The sequence below is a fragment of the Syngnathus scovelli genome, chromosome 4, assembly GCF_024217435.2.
Source record: "Syngnathus scovelli strain Florida chromosome 4, RoL_Ssco_1.2, whole genome shotgun sequence".
Taxonomy (NCBI): Eukaryota; Metazoa; Chordata; class Actinopteri; order Syngnathiformes; family Syngnathidae; genus Syngnathus; species Syngnathus scovelli.
In genome coordinates, this window is record NC_090850.1 from 18,684,140 (window position 1) to 18,700,611 (window position 16,472).

At 46.6% G+C, this 16,472-nt stretch overlaps 1 protein-coding gene across 6 annotated transcripts in view; it reads right to left on the bottom strand.

Annotated features, from left to right (window-relative positions):
* LOC125967698 (SH2 domain-containing adapter protein F) overlaps positions 1-16,472 on the bottom strand; it is a 59,126-nt gene that overhangs the window by 3,958 nt on the left and 38,696 nt on the right. The window contains exons 3-7 of one of the 6 annotated variants that reach the window (XM_049718977.1): positions 11,530-11,739; positions 10,423-10,521; positions 6,560-6,688; positions 2,448-2,622; positions 2,251-2,370 (exon numbers count right to left, since the gene is read on the bottom strand). In XM_049718977.1, coding sequence (XP_049574934.1) covers positions 2,251-2,370; positions 2,448-2,622; positions 6,560-6,688; positions 10,423-10,521; positions 11,530-11,739 — 733 coding nt within the window. Of the gene's footprint in view, positions 1-2,250; positions 2,371-2,447; positions 2,623-6,541; positions 6,689-10,422; positions 10,522-11,529; positions 11,740-16,472 lie in introns of all 6 variants that reach the window. The other 5 variants (XM_049718976.1, XM_049718980.1, XM_049718979.2 and 2 more) reach the window with 5 other exon arrangements.

Here is a 16,472-nt window from a genome sequence, read left to right on the forward strand (position 1 = left end):
AACTCAAACTCAGACAGCTACTCTTGGATACTGATTTGTTGTGTCGTTGTTCTTTAAGTGCTTCAGAGTACTGATATTAATAAACGTGATTTTCTTTCTGCAAGACTAAAGAGAATTTGTTGCAAAATAAAAAGGTGGAGTAGTAAGTGAGGGGCAAATAGGGTGAGAGGGCGGGGTGAACAGAAAACACTTCCCATCAGGTCAGAGAACTGACTAGGGAAAGCTTTGTTGCTCTTTATCAATAATGCAGCGCACATACGTGCCACCATTCGGGCCTCATGCATCTTTCAGCAACCCGAGACAGAGACCGTCTTCACCTTGGGCATCCTGCTCAATCTCAGCGGCAGCCGGGGGAGCTCGCCTCATGTCGAGCGGGGCTGAACTCGTCGTCACCTCTGCTTCTGCGGCGCTCCGCCGTGATGTCGCTGCACCAATCAGTCCAAAGATTGCTTTTGAGGCCTGACCAGCGCTCGTGCCTCAGGCACGAGAACCGATGTCGCTTGACGCCCAGCAGCACAAATTATTAGCGAAGAAGCCTCTCGTAAGGGTTGTGATGTCTCTTTGTTTTTTAACTGCCTGGAGGCACATTCTGGGATATCCAACAATACATTTTGAAGTGTTTTTCCATGCAGTCAGAAAATGGGAACAATTTGAAAATTTGCTCCCTTCTGATCAAAATAAACAAATGCCCAATTGTTAAATGTCTTTAAAAGATTATTATTATTATTATTATTATTATACTGAGGGATTATCTTATGATGTGGGGTGTTAAGATTGATTTTTTTCACCATATACAGAAAGGAAAATATTAAAAAATATGACCCCTCCAAGTACACAAGTACGGGTGTCTAAAAGCGCTAACTACGGGGTGAGGCCTCCATTTGTACAAACACGATTTTATGTGAGTGAACCAAAGTGAACTTGTTGAAAATGTGACTTTAATTCCCCTCGCACTGCCCTGCTTGCTACCATCTTTTATAAGGGTCACACAAGTTATCCTATGGCAAAGCTTTAATATCAGTTAGCGGCAGCCACGGCAGCTTCGAGGCCATAAATAAATCAGGTTACTGCACCGGCTGCATATCTGCTTTAATAGCTGCTGGCTCGTTATGGAGCTCCAGCTGGACACTTTTGTGATGTGGATTAATGGCGGCGGCGGGATCCACAAGGCTAACTCATCGCTCTCGGTCCATGTAAGTGACCTGAAACACTCTTATTGTGGTCATCGAATTGCTTTAGTACAATTTTCCACTAAAAGCCCAAAAAATCTAGCATGATGATCATTTAGTGCTAAATATTGAATTTGTGTTTGTTATTGGGCGTGCGTCGCTCTTTGGAGCCCTTGGGAAATTACTTTGGCTGCTTTCAGCATCAACGGATCGTAGTTTGGCAAATAAAAGTCTTAAAGGGGATCTATTATGGAAAATTGACTTTTTAAGTGCTTTTATACAAATAGTTGGATCTCCAAAGTGCCCCCTTACCCAACAAATGTGGAGGGGAAAAAAAACAAAGTAACATTTCCGTTTGCCGGATAATGTTTTTTTTTTTTTTCTTATTTGAGCAGAATAATAAATGGTGGCCAGGTGCAGAAGCATAAAGAAGAAAATGTATACCATATTTTTGTTCCCTGCCTCCAGCAAGGTTAGGCTCAAGGCTAATCAGCATCTGTCTGCGTTTACACTTTCATCTCCCATCTAAAGGTCGTCGTGGAATCGGGAAGACCTTCCCAAATGTCATTCGTCTGCCTTCAAATCGACAATATTTCCGTACCTCCAGCAAAAAAAAAAAAACGCTTTGCCATATTGTCAGAGAATATGTGGCAACATTCCTGTTGTCGTGGCAACCGGCTCTCGCGACAAGAATGCGATGAGACTTGCATCGGGGAATGGAAAGTTCACCCCAGCGAAATGTCAAGACATAACTCGGCCAATAAGAGCGTCCCCTTGGCGGGGGGGTCAGGGTTCACTGATGGGAGTTGAAGTGTCAGCAGATTATGAGGTCTGGTGTGGCGAGGTGAAGGATGAGGGCAGTGTTGGTGGGAGGTAGAGGTAGCAAAGGTGAAGCTCATTAGCATATCGGAACAACGCAGTCAGCACACTATTGTAGTCCAGGTGGAGCTTTTTGTGCAACATAGAATTTCAAATTTTTCTAGAACTTGGGTTTGAATTCTAAAGTTAACCACCTCCTAAATTGTCTATCCAATTCAATAATAAGTAAGCGGTCTAATAAAAAGGACGATGTGATTCTTACTTAAGTGAGAGGGAGTAGTCGTTCTTGCTTGTTTCACTGTTCCGCACCAGGTAGCTCGCCTCCTTGCACAATCGCAGCAAACATTCTGCATCTGTCCGACTGATGGCGCCGTGGTACCAGCTGACAAAGCAATAAAGGGAAAAAAAATTTAGCCATTGTGGGTACAAAACAAATCCAAAGCAAGGGATCTAACTCACAATTGGCTTTCCAAGGCCATGCTGGGATCGATGCGTTCCCCCACGGAGGAGCCGGGTTGCTCGGCCGACGACATTTTGGTGTTAACCAAGCAGCCGCTGGAGTGCCGCTGCAGCGGGCGGGTTTTCCCGTCCTTGGTGGGTGACATTCGAGACTTCTCCACGCCATCAAACTGAACTATAGATTTTAAAAAAAGAAAATGCTTGAACACCTTTGAGCGGTTGAGTCGATGAGTTCTAGACATACAGACCCGTGAGTGAGTGAGTGAGTGAGTGAGTGAGTGAGTGAGTGAGTGAGTGAGTGAGTGAGTGAGTGAGTGAGTGAGTGAGTGAGTGAGTGAGTGAGTGAGTGAGTGAGTGAGTGAGTATCTCACATTTTTGTAAACATTTTACAATTTATTTCCATGGGTCAATACTAAAATGACATGACACTACAAGCACATATTTATGGACCCTACTGTAATAAAATATTTATTTTGCGAGACTTTAAAAGAATCACGGCGGTGAAACTGAGAGAAATTCTGCTTGCGATTATTGGCAGTGATGGTGACACTTGGCGACATGTTCACACGCTCCATTAATCCATCTCGACTATTCTTTCTAAATCCTTGTACATTCCTGTGTGTGTGAACGCGTCAGCAGCCGAACCAAAAAGACATTCAAACCCCCAAAAGTTAAACATTACACTATGTGGCAAGGTTACGTGCACTCAAGGCCGACTGGTAGAAGTGACTAAACTTGTTTATTGGCTATTTACATAAGTCTCACGTGCCCAGTCAGCTCCTGCTTGTGTGTTTCCCATGTGTGTGGCTTTTGGTTTCTTTCCCACCGTCATCCATCACTATAATTGATGTCGCGGCACCCTTGGCTTTGGAAAAGACCTATTTTAGAGCCACGCTGACACGCCGGCGGTGGAACCGGCATGCGCGAGTGGCGTCCCTTGCTGTGAACGCTTTGACATATCAACGGCCGTGGCTCTTGATGAAGAGAATCGATGACATCGGCCCTCTGTCATCAATGCATCGAGAGTCATCTCTTGTGTTCTATGAGCCATGACAGCATGTCCAGAGAGATACGTTTAGCTTGTGGGCTACATATGGTCCAGAGGAAAAACGTTTGATGCGTCCCGCCATGCAATTGTAAACGCATTTCAGGCAGAAGAGTCGGGCCGATGAATCGTTGGGGCGGGACCCTAATCAGTCTCAAGACGTTTGATCGCGTTCCGAGCATGCGAAGCTGCCCGACTATTAGTTTCGAGTCATCAAGTTTTGCTACCGGGCTCAGCACGCATGCGATTATAAAAACTAAATATGTTCGCGATGTATTTACATCTTGCCAAGTGAAAATTTACACTTGTTACAGTATGTTTTTAATTGGACAACAACGAAAGTAAAAAAGTAAAAGAACATTTTCACTGGTATGAATACCGCTGGAAAATTCAGTTTATGAAACTGCTGATTTTTTGGGCCTAACAAGAAGTAACAAAGCAATTTAGAGACAAAAAGTCTTCATAAAAGCCCCTCATAAAATATCGGGATCATTTGTTTCATTTTATTGACATCGTGTTGAGTAAGATGCTGTGATTTACATCCCTATTCATCAATCAGACTTTTGGCAAGCGACTTTTGTAGTAAATCCGTACACGATGTTGTATTTGTCTTTCGTTTATGTGCACTTGATGTCAATATTATGCAAGGCATTATGAATTATAATACGTTTGACTCCTAATTTGGGCGTTTAATGTGCATGGATGCAGTCTGCTCCAATGAAACCACAATGGTGTCATTCGAGCTGTAAACAGCAGGGGGTCCCCTTCACCTCCACTCTATAAATGAACTCATTGCCCTTGACGCAATCTACCACAAAGTCATAGAAGTGATTCATCCAAATGACTTTTTTTTAAATTTCTTTTGTCCTAAAATCTGATACGTGATGGGAAATCAGTGGCTTCAGAAACACTCGGGTCTAATGGGAAGGCATTGTTGGACAAAGCAGTCATTCTAGATGAGTCCATATTGAAGATGTTTTTTTTTTTTTTTTTTTTTTTGGGCCACAATATGACTGCCAGTGCGCTATGAGTCTGATACATTTTGTTTCCATGGCAACTGATCGGTGGGGACAACAGCGATGCATGTTTACGCTCCTCTTATCCCTGCCGACAGCTGTTTTATTTGTAATTCAACTTCTTCACTTTCCTTTTTTTCAAGTCGTATTCTAATCATGCCAATGTGACAATCACAAAAACTCACCGCCTTTCATCACCACTCCTACAAACTAGGTCGTCAAAGTAGGTCTGGATGTGAAGATAAAACCTTTCAAATTTAAGGTGTCATGTCTCTCTCTACCAAGTCCATGGTACAGATTTACTACCCAGAAAAAATAGGGGTTATTAAAAAAAATCTTATTTCATTAGGAAATACAGTTCACATTTTGCTATTATCCTGAACACAAATGTACATAGACTACAGGATAATGTCCTTGTTACATAATTCCTGCCTGGCTCCCATTTTTATTTCTATCGTTGGTTGCCCACACAACGTGTAAGTATTTGCTCACTTGACCACATCTTTCTCTTGTCGACGTCCAACCAAGACAAGAAAAAAAAAGAGTTGCTGCACACTGTTTGGATTATATTCAAAACGGTTTGTCTTTTCTTCCTTCTAAACCGAAAATGTATATTTTAGGCTCCAACATCAGTGAGCCAAGCTTATTCCCCTTTTCTGCACCAGATTGACGAGATGATTGGCCAAGAGGAGAACAAAAGCCTCCTGACAGGCAGCTTAAGAAGGATGAGAATGTGCACAGTTATCTGAAGAAACACACACACATAAATTGTCATGTTGTGTGTGTCGGCGCAGCGATTGTCGATGGAATCGGATGGAAGTGTCAGTCGGATGCTGATGGATGGAGGGAAGACATGCCCCCTTTTATGTGGCAGCCTTTTTGAGGAAGCACTCTAAAAAATTAAAACGGTCAAGGTATAACGTGCATGGCTGTCAAAGAGATATGCCACTATAATTCAAAATGGAATAAAAGCATCTTGATAGTGAAAGATATTCAGAATTTGGGGTGGAATAAAAAAAAAATGAAAATTGCTTTCTAGCATGGGGCTCTTTGTATGATTTCAGCTTCACGGTCACAGAGGGCAAGCCAAAAGCTCCCGCGAGGGCTCGGACCGAGTGAGGATCGCGTTACAGCTGGATACCAATCTCAATGCCACTCACATGGCGGCAGATGAGGGGCGGGGCCCAAAAAGCTTTCCCATGGATTGGCCCACATAAATCAAGTCCTCACCCACAGCGCACAAAAGTGTCCTTTTACATGCCGATCTCCACGGGAGGAGATCCTGTTCCCTCGCATTAGTTCTGTCCCGCGTCCTTCACTTCTGGTTGTAATGAAAGCAGTTCCCCATACGTCTGATTTCTGATGAGTATCAATAAGAGGAAAGACAGTGGAAAGTCCAAAGCCGAATTCCATAAAGGTTAGGGAGCTATTCAAATGTTCTGCTTCACTGAGATGTAACAATACGGACAATTTACATCATAACTACCAACTTTTGGCAAAATCAGTCAGGCTGGGTGAAGATTCAGAGCCACTTTCAAGTATTCGACACTACAATGCAGATTAGGGTGGTGACACCTCTGCTATCATGACATGATGATGTATGACACGACTTTTACATCCCGGACTAAAAACAATTTAAGATAAGTGTGATTCTTTTGCAGCTATTCAAACGAGGAGACCGCCATTTGGGGAACCATCTGGAAGCGCAGCGAGTGTGTTGACAAGAGGAAATGGGGGGTCAGAGCGAGTGATTACGCAGACAAGAGGCAGTTGGGCACAATTAAAACTAATGAGCCTTCAGCATTTTAAAACTCAGGGATTTTCCGCCACGTGTAATCCAGATGGAAAAAGTGTGGCGTTTACAAAAACTAGTGCCCGACACCGCTACGGCTACTAACTAGTCTTTCAATCATCCCTGAAGTTACTCTTCAAGTGAAAAACAAAAACACGGAAGGGTGGATGAGGGGAAATATGGTAAAAGAATGGATGAAATGATGGGACAGACATTGGACAAGTGGAACACCAACACCCACCCTGGTGGTGCTGCTCACCGACGCCTTGTCCGGGCGGGGGTTGAGCCGTCTGCGAGGGCGACTCCAGCTCCTCCACCAGGGGAGAGCTGCTGTTGAGCTGCCCCACCGGAGGGGGCCACGGAAGGTCCTTGATCACTTTAATCTCTACTGCAAGAGACGCCCGAAGGAGGAGAGGAGAAGATGGACGACGACAAAGGGGGGAAAAAGGGTAAGAGAGGAAGAAGAAAACGGCGTGAAACTTTGAACAAGTTGAGGTAGAGAGATGGTTGTTGTGACTAAACAGGAAGCTGGAATAGAGAAGGAAGGGAAAGAGGATGGAGAAAGTTAGTTTGTGAAGACGCTCGCGTGTGTGAACGCACACGTGTTGACCTTGCATTCTTTCTACCTTGGTGAACACTATTTCCAAAGGCAGGTAGAAGTTTCTCGAGGCTTTCTCATTAACATGCCTGCTTGCTCCGCTGCCATTTCATTTAGCTCCGCTTAATTTACTCGGCTAATTGCTAACGTGTGCATATTGAAAACAAGACGCTCGTGTTTACGCCGCAAATTATGTGCACGGAGAAGCCCGTTTTCGGCCCCCTCCTGCGCACGGCTTCTCGGAGCTCGTATCCATCACATGATACAATGGCGCTCCGTTTTAGGGCATGTTTATGTGAAAGAGCGCCATTTGTATGAAAAAAAAAAGAATGGAGACGTGATGAAAGTCTTTTAGCGGAGCTGGACAGCAGGAGCCTGTGAGGCGGGAAAAAACGTTATGTGTTTGTGTGTGTGTGTGTGTGTGTGTGTGTGTGTGTGTGTGTGTGTGTGTGTGTGTGTGTGGGCCAATGTGTGCAAGTGAAGATAAGCGCGGCGACGGGACACGTTAGAAAGAAAGAGGGCCGTCTTGAAGGTTATCTGCACACCGTCACCGGCGCTACGACGACGTTTTTTTTTTCCTCCAGGATCCTCCCGCCGCTGGACCGTGAAGCCTATCGATGATTTATTTGAGGACTTTCTGGGTCGTTAAGCCTGGGCAAGATTCATTAAAAATTCATAAAAGGCGACTCTCGCACACACCTGTGGCAATGTGATAAATTACGATAGCGAATCGTTCTCAGTGTACGAGTATATCGTTGCTGATATCAATCTTTTGTATTGATATAGTGGGCTTGAAAAGCGCAATACAATACATGGCAGTAGCAAACATTTGTCTACAAGCTGGTGTTTCAATAGAGTTGTACGAAACAACATATCTCACTTTTTTCTATTTACCGGTTTCCCAAACTGTGATAACATAAATCCTTTGTCCATATGCGATGGTACTGATAAAGTATCTGAACAAATAAGATCTATAATTAATATTAATCTGATGTATCAATACAGTATCGTAGCAATAATAGATACGAGATTTCCCAGTTGAAGTTTAACATCAAACTAAACATCAAACATAGAGAAAGACGCCTTGGCCGTGTCCGGCGTAGAACCCAAGTGGGATTCCTAATTACGCCTCAATGAACAGTATATCCGTCCGAGGGGGACACAACAGAAGGAGCAACTGATGCAATATGTCAAAAACTGAGTGTTAATTTTCCTCTTTGAAATTCAACTTTTTTTTTTTTTGTTTGAGGAGAAGTTGGATTTTCATTCGTATCAATGGGAAAAGATGATTATGCGCATGGTCACGTAAAAGATTAGACTCTTATCCAGGCATCACTGCATCTATTACGCCAGACAAGACATCAAAATATCAATGTTGTATCTCGCTGAAGCATGATAACATCTGCAATGAATCAACTCCAATTAGAAACTTTGCTTTCAATTTCGTGTTGAAAGTGGAGCAAAATAAAAGTTTGGATGTAGCACACACCGCCGTATACGGGCTCATCCAGATTGAAAGCGCCAGCACACTTCCTCCCGCTCCCGTGCAGGCTTCCTGGTTTGTTCCGCATATCATACATCACGGTCACCCCTCAGCTCCTTCCTCATCCATCAGCGCCTCAGACAGCGGTGGCAGCAGAAGAGGCTTTTGTTGCCGATGTGTGACTGAGCCCGCCGCCGCTGAGGTCATGGCAAGGATGAGCGATTAACTAAAAAAACGCAAGTACGCACACTCTTCCGACACCTTAACAAGGCTTGGAATTTACACAGAACAAAAAAAAAATGGTGGAATGTTATTGCGCTCTCCTTGGCTGATCATTAACAAGGATAAATAGTCTGGCATTGTGGTATCAGAGCCAGGTGGGAGGGCAGCCTGGTGCACGCGACCGTTTTACGATAGCATTATCATATTTTGTTTGGGTGACACTTTCATTTTCCTATTTAATGTGGCTGTATAAATTGTGAAGGTTTTTGATGTTTGCTTGAGCGGCCTATTAAAATTCAATTGGAGGCGAGTGCATTAGTCATTGATATTACCTTGGCTGTAACTTCTTTGCTACACAAATGCAACACAGATCAGTAAGTGCCTTGGTAGCAGGAAAAACTATTGCACTTTCATAAATGTGATCAAAATTAGATAAATCGTGTGGATGTGTAGTCACTGGTATGGATTCTCTTGGATATCAGCTAAGAGCACAAATATTGATATTTCATGCTGGTGTATCAATACAAATACATAGCAATATTTTGTCCAAATGCTGACGTATCAATAAAGTATTGAACCAAACTAATATGTTACATAGCAACTGGTGTGCTGGTTGGTACACTGATCCATCACAATATCATTTTGATTCCATTTGTTGGCGATATTGATCTTTTGTCCCACCTCTCCGTTATAGGACTGACTTAATCTCTATTGCTGACATTTTTACTCGGCAAAAGCATTCCTCCACATTGATAAGCAATTTCTGGGGGAATCAATAAGAACGAATGGTAAAATAAAATGGACATTAAATCTGTCTCTGTTTCTCCTGATGTCAGAAAGAAAGTTGGCTCCAGATTTCAGCTCTTTTTCCGTTGCACATGTCAAAAAGAGGAATCACGCCAGCTTGCTATGGAGAAAGGCTCCTTGATGTAAAGATCTAAGGGCGTTTGAACACCTTGCCGAGGAGCAAGCCTCAAATGACGAGGTTTGGACTCCAATTCACGTCATTGTTTTTTATGCCCTGCATTTAAAAACACAAGCAAGATGAATTAAAGTACTTTTAAGATGCAGCTTTCTTTTTTTAAAGGACATCTTTAATGGCCCAGTTGACACTGGCGTAATAAAAAAACATGTTACGAGGGCTTTAAATAAATGTTGAAGTGTGGTAAACAAACGTCTGAGTGCTGCTCAAAGGCGACATAATGAGAGACTGAGTTTTTATCAAAGCAGCGGTGGAGAGGCGGCGTGAGCAAAAGGCTCATTTGCATGACACAGAACTACCCAATCAAAATCTTCAAAATCATTTTTCATTTTTGGTGTGCTTTGACCAAATGTTACAGGCCTTCCTATTAAGACACGAGGGAACAGTTTGAAATTGTAAAACATTTGTCTCCTTTAACTTTTTGCTGCATTTCTCTATAACAGTACTTTATATTATGATAAATTCACTTGGAATGATTTCCAATAAGCTGCTAATTGCTTAAAATTAAAAAACACAATAGAAAATAACACCACACATAATATGTGAAATCTATAGTACATAATATACAGCTAAAGAAAACTGGCAATATTTTCCCACGTGTTGCTTTTGCACTCCCCTCGCTAATATTATTCCAGTAGCGTACACCTTCAAAGCCAGCTGATTTTCACTTCAAGAGGCCGACCTTTTCTCATCCTATTAATCAAAAGACCGCAACCTGAGGGCATCCCCCGCCCTTGCATAAATCCCAAATTGAGCACATGATTGATGGTTAAAACATCATAATAAAAAAAAAGAAAGAAAAAGAGACAAAGAGGCCCGGTTGCACAGTGGTGGTACCTGTAGGGGATTTAGCAGTGCAGTCCTTTCTTCTGTGGGGAACTGATCCAGTGCCACTTACAGAGCCCTCGTAGCTAATGCAGTCATAACAAAGCAGAGCTGTTCAAGGATACAAAAAAAAAAAAAGAATATATACACACATATATAGAGGGCTGATTAAATATGATTTCATCTAATATTTGTCTAGAACAGCCCTGTTTTGATGTTATGGCTGCTTTAGCCAACCCGGCCGTACTTACATGCACCTGCCTGTATAACCAAATATGTACACCCGTCGTCCCCTTGCTTAAAGCGGAAAAAAAAAAGCACAAAGGAGGAACACCTGTGAATAAACACGGTGGCAGGGGCTCGGGAAAGAGAAACGGGGGGAAACGGGGATGTGTAAAGCTTGAAGAAGAACAATGTTAGTGAAGAGAGAAGAGGAAATGGTTAGAAATGACAAGAAATGACAACTTTTCGAAATCGATTCCGTCTGATAATTAGAACTGCAGTCAATCGTTGCCCATCCACCAAGTGATAAAGTTCGCTCCATTTTTGATAGCCGTACTAATCAAGTGTACAAACGACGCCTCTGGCAAGCATGAATCTGGCATGTAAACAGGAGTTCAGAACATACTAACATTTGAGCCCAACACTGATCACAAGCCTGAAGATGAATTTTGTACAAAAAAAAAAAAACTTTGCGTGTGTGTGTGAGTTCTTCCCATTTTATTGCCCATAAGGGACCCGAGTGACATTTCGCCATTTGCTATCTCCTCTTATGATACCATACTAGTATGTGACATTTCTGAAAAAATAATGTTTGTCCAATTGTTGGAGATTCTCTGTAGCCCAATCGACTAACTGCATTTCGTCCAGACATGTCATTTGATTTTAAAAACTAGAAATGTCCCCCCCAAAAATATCTGGGCTTTAACAAACTACATCTTTGTGGTAAAGAGAGCATTAAAAGATATTCTTCAATCAACAAGATTTCTATGCGATAAAATTAGGAATGTGAAGGTTCTACTATATTCTGCATTTTATTTTTGAATGGACATTTCCCAGTGCCACATACATCATTGGAGGCATCTTAACCATAAATCTCAGCTTGCATATAGTATGTACCTGCAAAGGCTTTGGAAATTCTCTCCTTCTTCCACTCCCAGGGTTGGTCGTATTCTTCGGGCGGCCGCTCATCGTCCTGAGGCAGTCGACTCTCTCGAGGGCAGCGCGAGCGTTCGGGGTCTGAGTCTCCACCGTTCTCCGTGGGCTCGTACGGGGTGTCGTACAAGGGAAGCTGCTTGTCCTTGGACCCGCGACCGCCGGATCGGATTTCTAAAGACAATGACGAGAAAAGGGTTATTGTTTTTGTTCTGATATAAAACTTTATGATGTTTGGTCTGGTTCAATTGAGTTTTGTTGGACTTCTCTCCGGGGTCACGACTCACATCTGCCAACAAACAGTAGGAGAAGCCAGGAACATCTGTTTGCGTTATAAAAAGAACACATGTCACTGTCTGTCAGCTTGTCTCGAGTGGGATCCTCTTTTTTTAAATCTATCAAGCGGGAGGCCAAATGGATTTTTGGAATCATACTAAACAATGCCATAAGGCATTCCAAGGACACAACCGTCATTGGAGGGAAATACAGTAAGTATTGTTACACTTTGAATTCCGTTACCAACTGCTACTCTGTCTGGCCTTTTTTTAATAGGGCTTATCCGGTGTCCATCTCAGATTCCACAAGTTGGAGTAAAACATGGAGAGTGGACATCTCACACCAGCTGCACGTGAAGCAGTACAATGGAATGACAGAAGACTGTTTCATCAAGGACATCTTCCATCTCCTTCTTTCAGACAGGAGGCTACGGAGAATCCACAGTAGGACTACCAAGTACCAAAGTTAGGTGGATCATTCAGGCAGTCGTTTAAAATGCTCTTGCCTTACTATGACCTCCGTGTTATGTATCTCCTCCATGCCACCTGACCTAAACCAGAACACACTCCCGCCCTTCCATCCATCCATCCATCCATCTTCTTCCGCTTATCCGGGGTCGGGTCGCGGGGGCAACAGCTTCAGGAGGGACTCCCAGACTTCCCTCTCCCCAGCCACTTCATCCAGCTCATCCCGGGGGATCCCAAGGCGTTCCCAGGCCAGCTGAGAGACATAGTCTCTCCAGCGCGTCCTGGGTCGTCCCCGGGGTCTCCTACCGGTGGGACATGCCCGGAACACCTCCCCAGGGAGGCGTCCAGGAGGCATCCTGATAAGATGCCCGAGCCACCTCATCTGGCTCCTCTCAACGTGGAGGAGTAGTGACTCTACTCCGAGTCTCTCCCGGATGACCGAGCTTCTCACCCTATCTCTAAGGGAGAGCCCGGACATCCTGCGGAGAAAACTCATTTCGGCCGCTTGTATCCGAGATCTCGTTCTTTCGGTCACGACCCATAGCTCGTGACCATAGGTGAGGGTAGGAGCGTAAATCGACCGGTAAATTGAGAGCTTTGCCTTTTGGCTCAGCTCTCTCTTCACCACAACGGACCGGTACAGGGTCCGCATTACTGCCGACGCTGCACCGATCCGCCTGTCGATCTCACGCTCCATCCTCCCCTCACTCGTGAACAAGACTCCAAGATACTTGAACTCCTCCACTTGGGGCAGGATCTCATCCCCGATCCGGAGAGGGCATTCCACCCTTTTCCGATCGAGGACCATGGACTCAGATTTGGAGGTGCTGACCCTCATCCCGACCGCTTCGCACTCGGCTGCGAACCGTTCCAGCGAGAGCTGGAGATCACGGCCTGAAGAAGCCAACAGCACCACGTCATCTGCAAAAAGCAGAGACGCGATGCTGAGGTCCCCAAACCGGACCCCCTCAACGCCTCGGCTGCGCCTAGAAATTCTGTCCATAAATATTATGAACAGAATCGGTGACAAAGGGCAGCCTTGGCGGAGTCCAACCCTCACTGGGAACGAATCCGACTTACTGCCGGAAATGCGGACCAGACTCTGGCATCGGTGATACAGGGACCGAACCGCCCTTATCAGTTGGCTCGGCACCCCGTACTCCCGAAGCACCCTCCACAGAACCTCCCGAGGGACACGGTCGAACGCCTTCTCCAAGTCCACAAAACACATGTGGACTGGTTGGGCAAACTCCCATGCACCCTCGAGGATCCTGCCGAGGGTGTAGAGCTGGTCCACTGTTCCACGGCCAGGACGAAAGCCACACTGCTCCTCCTGAATCCGAGGTTCGACCTCCCGACGGACCCTCCTCTCCAGCACCCCTGAATAGACCTTACCAGGGAGGCTGAGGAGTGTGATTCCCCTGTAATTGGAACACACCCTCCGGTCCCCCTTCTTAAAGAGGGGAACCACCACCCCAGTCTGCCAATCCAGAGGCACTGTCCCCGATGTCCACGCAACGTTGTAGAGGCGTGTCAGCCATGACAGCCCCACAACATCCAGAGCCTTTAAGAACTCCGGGCGGATCTCATCCACCCCCGGGGCCTTGCCACCGAGGAGTTTTTTAACTACCTCAGTGACTTCGACCCCAGAGATTGGAGAATCCGCCTCAGAGTCTCTAGGCCCTGCTTCCTCAATGGAAGGCGTGTAGGTGGAATTGAGGAGGTCTTCGAAGTATTCTCCCCACCGACTCACGACGTCCCGAGTCGAGGTCAGCAGCACGCCATCCCCACTGTAAACAGTGTTGACGTTGCACTGCTTCCCCCTCCTGAGACGCCGGATGGTGGACCAGAATTTCCTCGAAGCCGTCCGAAAGTCATTCTCCATGGCCTCACCGAACTCCTCCCACGCCCGGGTTTTTGCCTCAGCAACCGCCGAAGCCGCGTTCCGCTTGGCCATCCGGTACCTGTCAGCTGCCTCCGGAGTCCCGCAGGCCAAAACGGCCCGATAGGACTCCTTCTTCAGCTTGACGGCATTCCTTACCGCCGGTGTCCACCAGCGGGTTCGGGGGTTGCCGCCACGACAGGCACCAACGACCTTACGGCCACAGCTCCGGTCGGCCGCCTCAACAATGGAGGCGCGGAACATGGTCCACTCAGACTCAATGTCCCCCGCCTCCCCCGGGACGTGGGAAAAGCTCTGCCGGAGGTGGGAGTTGAAGCTCTTCCTGACAGGAGATTCTGCCAGACGTTCCCAGCAGACCCTCACAGAGCGTTTGGGTCTGCCAGGTCGGACCGGCATCTTCCCCCACCATCGGAGCCAACCCACCACCAGGTGGTGATCAGTTGACAGCTCCGCCCCTCTCTTCACCCGAGTGTCCAAAACATGCGGCCGCAAATCCGATGACACGACTACAAAGTCGATCATCGAACTGCGGCCTAGGGTGTCCTGGTGCCAAGTGCACACATGGACACCCTTATGTTTGAACATGGTGTTCATTATTGAAAATCCGTGTCGAGCACAGAAGTCCAACAATAGAACACCGCTCGGGTTCAGATCAGGGGGGCCGTTCCTCCCAATCACGCCCTTCCAGGTCTCACTGTCATTGCCCACGTGAGCATTGAAGTCACCCAGTAGAACGATAGAGTCCCCAGAAGGAGCGCTCTCCAGCACTTCCTCCAGGGACCCCAAGAAGGGTGGGTACTCTGAGCTGCTGTTTGGTGCATAGACACAAACAACAGTCAGGACCCGTCCCCCCACCCGAAGGCGGAGGGAGGCTACCCTCTCGTTCACCGGGGTGAACCCCAATGTGCAGGCGCCCATCCGGGGGGCAATAAGTATACCCACACCTGCTCGACGCCTCTCACCGTGGGCAACTCCAGAGTGGAAGAGAGTCCAGCCCCTCTCGAGAGGGCTTGTACCGGAACCCAAACTGTGTGTGGAGGCTAGTCCGACTATATCTAGTCGGAATCTTTCTGCCTCACACACCAGCTCGGGCTCCTTTCCAGCCAGAGAGGTGACATTCCATGTCCCAAGAGCCAGCTTCTGCAGCCGGGGATCAGACCGCCAAGGTCCCCGCCTTTGGCTGCCGCCCAGCTCACATTGCACCCGACCCCTTCGGCCCCTCCCACAGGTGGTGAGCCCATGGGAAGGGGGACCCACGTTTCCATTTCGGGCTATGCCCGGCCGGGCCCCATGGGCGAAGGCCCGGCCACCAGACGCTCGCCTTCGAGCCCCGCCTCCAGGCCTGGCTCCAGAGGGAGGCCCCGGTGACCCGCGTCCGGGCGAGGGAAAACTAAGTCCATTTATATCACTCATCATAAGGGGCTTGTGAGCCGTGCTTTGTCTGGCCCCTCACCTAGGACCCGTTTGCCATGGGTGACCCTACCAGGGGCATGAAGCCCCCGACAACATGGCTCCTAGGATCATAGGGGCGCGCAAACCCCTCCACCACGATAAGGTGACGACTCGCGGAGGGGTCCCGCCCTTCCATCCTCCCCATAAAGCGACACTCCTAATGAACCACCGTGCCCTTGAGAGCTCGCCATTTTCTGCGACCGCTCTCCTATTCTTCATGAAGCCGTTAGTGTCCAGCGTGTGAAGGCAATGAAATATTACGCCGACACTGCTGCATAATTGCCTCTTACCCGTCGGTAAAGCTTGCGGACAAAAACGAGCAATGCGTCCGAGGCTAATGGGGCCCGCTGGTGGAGGTGAGGTGAAGCTGGCTGGACCCGTGTCCTCGCACTCACGCTGTTTGATCTCGCAGGTAATTTACACAGTATCACCATAAGTTAAGTCCAAGCTCACCAACAGAGGAGCAAATAGTTTTGGAAGAGAGGAATAAAATTACTACACCCTCACCTTGCTCCCCTTCCCCAGCAGGAAGCCCAACTTCCTGTCCAGATGCAGCACTTCCTCTTCGACTCATTCAAAACTTACCAGCCCTTTAAAATGTTAAGATGGCTAAATTCTGATTAGTCAGCCGGAAAGTTGAGCGCTGTGAGTGTTTTAAAAGTGGAGAAAGTGTGCTTCATTAAAGCTGCAGTAGCAGTGACCACAAGCATCTGTTAAATGCCACTGGGTGTGTAAAGGGGGAGGTATAGCACAGATAACTGCATGAAACCTTTAAAACATTAACTCACGTGATAAAAGGCAGTTACCAA